The sequence below is a fragment of the Mytilus trossulus genome, chromosome 12 (assembly GCF_036588685.1).
Source record: "Mytilus trossulus isolate FHL-02 chromosome 12, PNRI_Mtr1.1.1.hap1, whole genome shotgun sequence".
Classification (NCBI taxonomy): Eukaryota; Metazoa; Mollusca; class Bivalvia; order Mytilida; family Mytilidae; genus Mytilus; species Mytilus trossulus.
Window position 1 is genome coordinate 33,573,750 of NC_086384.1, and position 5,661 is coordinate 33,579,410.

Here is a 5,661-nt window from a genome sequence, read left to right on the forward strand (position 1 = left end):
TACTCTGTACCAATAACACCAACGCAGTCGGAGTAAAATGAAGGCCAATAGACAAACAGACACCGGTCTGTACAATAGAATTTTCCAGTCTGCAATATTCAGACAGAATAGTCGGACGTCAAACATCAACATATCAGCATCAGATATAATGTGAGCGTTCCTTCTTTCTGATTTCCCAGTCTGGCCATGGCAGTTATAACTACCAGAAGGTTAACCTTCTGCAAAACAGCCAGCAATATGCAAAAAAATACATATGAACATAGTTTCGCTTAATTATATCATTCTAAAAAAATAAAATGTATACAAACAAAGAAACCAAGCACTAGAAATTGAAAGCAGATAAATCTATGCAACTTAAAATCTACATGACTTTATCAGATGGCAATGCAAATACTAATAATCCAGGCTTAAAAATAAAGCATTGGTATATTAATTCGGTCACGGATCCTCGATGTCGTAGCTGTTGTTAAATACTTTTTCTATCATCCCTAATTATATACTAGTAATCGGCAGTTATAAATAAATGCAACACAAGTATACCATTGTTGAAAATATCCTACATCGATTATGCAAGAAAACAAAACCGGGTTACAAACCAATACAGAGGAAACACATATTGCTATAAAAGCTATATAAAGGAGCACGAGAACTACTAAAATGCTTCAGACACAGACGGCAACATATTTTATAACAACTCCCATTTTCCTGACTTGTTATCAGTCATTTTTAGAAATAACCGGTAGGGGAACATGGTGGTTTGGCTAGCCAAATGTCCTGCTAATATGACAATGTTAAAAAATACCGCTAAAATGACAACATTACGTGCCTGGAATATAGTAACAAAAAACAAAAACACTTTAGACACAGAAATATATAAACCAATATTATAAGAGTACATGACAACAAAAAGCCATGTAAAACGCAGAATAACGATGGACTACTCCTATGAATTTACGACATAATGTCAGGACACCACAAAGAATTATAACTCCAAATCACAGGAATCAGCCATTCAAGTTCGTTAAAACTCATCCAGATAGATACCAACGCCCAAGTAATTATAATGTGTATATATAGAATTTGTCAACCACTTTGACTCACTATACAGCCCTTGCATGGTCTGTCAAGAATGTGACTTGTATTTGCTGACATTAATATTAACAGGCTAATCTTCAGAAACATAGAATAGATTTGTTTTATTATTGACTCAAACAAGAATAGAAATTCCGCTTGAAATTGTCAAAGTCTTATTTCATTGAGTTTCCAACCATGACAACATCAAAATGATGTGTGATTGAGTAAAATCTTCCAATTGATTTGTTATGGTGTGTTTTTCTACGTTGTGATGTTGTTGCAGAAAAAGGAGAAGGTTTGTTTCCATTAAAACGTTTAATCCCGCTGCAAATGTTTGAACCTGTCCTAAGTCATAAATCTGATTACAGTATGTTGTTTATACTTGTTTCTCGTTTCTCGTTTTTCATATAAATTAGACCGTTGGTTTTCCCGTTTGAATGGTTTTCCATTAGTTAAATTAAAAAAGGAAATAGGGAATGTGTTAAAGCGACAAAAATCCGACCATAGAGGAGATAACAGCCGAAGGCCACCAATGGGTCTTCAATGTGGCGAAAATCTCCCGTACCCGGACGCGTCCTTTGGCTGACCCCTAAACAAATATATATATACTAGTTCAGTGATAATGGACGTCATACTAAACTCCGAATTATACACAAGAAACTAAAATTCAAAATCATACAAGACTAGCAAAGGCCATAGGCTCCTGACTTGGGACAGGCGCAACACTGCGGCCTCTAGCCAATGTAGAAAAACAAACACACTGATACGCCGAGTAAAACTCGGTTAAAGAGAAAACAGAATATGAAACAAAAGAAAACAAATTTACAAAATGACAATAATACATAAATACATACATAACAACAGACAACTAGCAGTTACTGATATGCCAGCTCCAGACCTTAATTAAACTGATTGAAAGATGATGTTTTCATCATATTTATATCAGGCACAATCCCTCCTGTTAGCTATAGGGATTTAGTATTATACCATTATGATATATATGAGAAGAACTGATTACACCGCCTTCAAGAACATAAACCATGTCATGCCAACAACTGGTTTTAGAATAAATGTGTTTTATTCCGATGCAAAGACCCTATAAGTGAATCAATATTAAAGCCAACTTGCAATCTTTAATTTTGGCCCTTTATAGCTTGTAGTTCGGTGTGAACTAAGGTTCCGTTTTGAAGGCCATATCTTGACCTATGATGGTTTAATTTTATTAATTGTTAATTGAATGGAAAGTTGTCTCATTGGAACTCGTTCCACATCTTTCTATATCTATTTGAAGTAGTGAAAAGTACAATCACAAAAAATACTGAACTCCGAGGGAAATTCAAAACGGAAAGTCCATAATCAAATGACAAAATCAAATAATAATACACATCAAACGAATGGACAACAACTGTCATATTCCTGACTTAGTACAAGCATTTTCAAATGTACAAAAGAATGGAATTACCTGTTTTTATTGCGCTAAACCTCTCACTGGAGTTTTGTAATTTTATGAATTGTATTAATTAACCATGTCGGTTGTTCTTCTAAATTAAAACTGTGAATCAAAAAGAAATCCTGTGTATATATTATATAATGTTGCTTTAAACTTAAAATCATATCAATGAATAGTTAATTTATTATCTTAAAATATTTTACAAATACATTGAATACAATAAATAAAAATAGAATATCTGTAATATAATATCATGTAAGACAAAAAAAATGTAAACGATAAATCGGATTTTTAATTAGCTACAGTAAAGGTCAACTTATACAGCAGGACACTTGACCTTTCTGACGTTATTTTTATTACTGTTCGAAAAATTAATGTTTGCTGAATAATATACTTGTTGGGATTACTTTTATTCGAACACATTTTTAGTACCACATGTACACAGGCATCTAATTTTGAAATCAGATTATTTATTAAGAAAAATATCATACCCCCATTTTGAAGTTACTTTAAGAAAACTAAAATGGAAGCCATAGAATATCTTGTGGCCACCTGTCAGAATGTATAGAACTAAGATCGCTTTCGGATGTGGAAAAGAATTTATAGGGTTTGAATTTCCATTCAGCCATTAAGGTTTTTATCATTTCCGACGACTGCCGCTTTACATGCCACGCCCACTCCATAATTATACCTTGCACTTCTAATCTTTTAAAAAATTCTTTAGCACCCATAAGAACCCTATGTTCGTGACCTTCAACATCAATTTTTATAAATATTTTTTTAAACTTATGAATCTGTGGAATGAGAAAAAGGTCGTCTAACGTGGCTGAATTTTCTTCTTCTGTTTTAAGACTAAAATATGTGTTGTATTGCTTTTTCATTTTCTCCCAAATTCCATCCGAATCAACATGTATTGAACCGTAATCCGACTTGCTGGCACTGTATCGGAACTTTCGTTTTCCATTCGAGTCGGACAAAATGTTATGAATCAATGTTATTCGCGAACCAAGATTAAGATAATTGGCAGATGCGCATACGTGTTCGATATTTGATTTCGCCGCATCCATGGCGATCACGTCCCTACCAATCAGTGCTGCTGCTATACAATGCTGTCCAACATTTGTTCCAATGTCAATTAAATTTATATTTGTATCTTTCTGTAGCTCATACAATACTCTGTTTATTGTTTTCACTTCAAAAGCACCCGCTCTACTGATAATAGACGATATTCCGTCGCTTAAAGCATGTGTAAATATTTTCACACTCCCAGCATTTGAGCTATAACGAATCAAAGGGAAGTTACTGTCATTTAAGAACGTTTTGTATGGTTTACAAAGGTTAGATAATTTCCATCTATTGTCAACAAACGTTAAATCATCTGGAATAATACTTCCTTGTAGGTCTTGTTTTCTACGTAGTTCTTCGGGTGTTGTTTTTACTGACGTATCATTTAATCGTGTATCATGTGATCCAACTAATTGCAATATCTGATATATTGTCCATAAAAGTATGCTACACAGTATTAAACTCGTACAAATTCCTTTCAATTGTGGATTGTTGAAATTTCTCTGAATGGAATAAAAAGGAAACATATAGGTTTTAATCAACTAATCAGGTTCAGAATAGAATAAAACGAAACATATAGGTTCTAATCAACTAACCATGTTCATAGTGTGGTTTGATATATAATCTAGATTCTAAGAAATTGTTAGTATGCTTGACGCCTACAATTATATGATAAACAATTATGTTTAAAGCGTATCTATTTATTGATAAAATGAAATAGAAATGATTGATTGATTGATGGTGTTTTAACCCCCCCCCCCCCTTTAAACATCTTTATAGGCTATTTTGTTTTATTTTATTTTATTGGTAGTTGAATCAAAAGTGCCACAAAACAACGAACCATCGATAGGAAAACTGACAATTAAGTCAATTAAGATTGAAATCGAGTACACCAGCACGAGCGGGGTTCGAACTCACAACCTCAGTGTTGACTGGCTAGTGATTGCAGTAGTAGATCAACTCAGACCATTGGATCACCGACACCTCATATGAATGAGAGATATCAGTGAAGATGAATACCACCCATCGTAATTACGCATCCTTTCTCGTAATAATGATATTTTACCGGTATTGACAACATTGCCAAAACGGCGCTAGGTTCGGCTAGCCATTACACTAATGTACTGTACTTATTCAGAAAAACCGTATGTCAGTTGTAACATGCATCACATAGTCCGTTTCTATGTTTATTGGCGTTTGATTTTTTATCAGTTCAATGTTTTTGTTATTCCATTTTGTTTTCAAGATTTGTTTCTCTCAGTTTGGTTTTGCCTGCATTTTTTCAATTAAATCGATTTGTAACTAATGAACAGCGGTATTCTAGTAAATTCTATTATTTGCCTTTATTTAGTATTAACCTAAATAGTAAGTACAGTCTAAAGAACATTCTTGTTCGCTTTTTCGTTCTTTTTTGTCTCTTTTAGATATTTGTCTTATAGGCAATAATTAAGTTTTTTATTCAATAGTAGACTTGTGTTTATGTATAAACAACTGAGGTGTAAATCGCCTTTAGAAAAAACAGATAAATAATAATACGATAATCTTATCAAAAGTCTCAGGTTATTAGATACTTACTAAACTTTTCATTGTACACAATAATATACTGGACGTATTATTGTAGAGTCATTCAGCAGCACACTGTTTTAAAACTATCTTTCTGTAAAAGAAAAAAAAAGATAAAAGATGAAAAAACAAGCTTCAATGTTGTTAAACAAATATGGATATTTTTTTATCGAAGCAATATCATGAAAATACGTTTAAACTGCATGCATATACCCGAGAAAATTATGTAGCAAGCGAGAAACAATTAGGACTAAAGGTTATCCAAGTAATCCACATTAAAGAAAGGGTAGTGAACATCTTTTATTTTAGCACAATAAGTTAAGTTCATAAACAAAAGTGTACAAACGTAAATGGCTTGCCTACTTTACGAATAATGATTGAATGTATGATGAACGTCTGTTATATATATGAAGGTTTTAAAATCACATAAACTCATCGATATTATCAATGGTATATGTAAATAAGGTGAAAATAAGCACGTAAACTCCAATCTTTATTGACTAGGATTT

The 5,661-nt window shown here is 32.9% G+C and overlaps 1 protein-coding gene across 1 annotated transcript; it reads right to left on the minus strand.

Moving 5' to 3' along the window:
* Positions 1 to 2,930: 2,930 nt before the first annotated feature.
* On the minus strand, positions 2,931 to 5,252 carry LOC134693850 (uncharacterized). The gene is made up of 2 exons (XM_063554791.1): positions 5,165 to 5,252; positions 2,931 to 4,092 (listed from the first exon to the last, which is right to left on the minus strand). Exons 1-2 carry the CDS (start codon positions 5,174 to 5,176, stop codon positions 3,043 to 3,045), a joined length of 1,062 nt encoding a protein of 353 aa, XP_063410861.1. The 5' UTR covers positions 5,177 to 5,252; the 3' UTR covers positions 2,931 to 3,042.
* Positions 5,253 to 5,661: the final 409 nt, after the last annotated feature.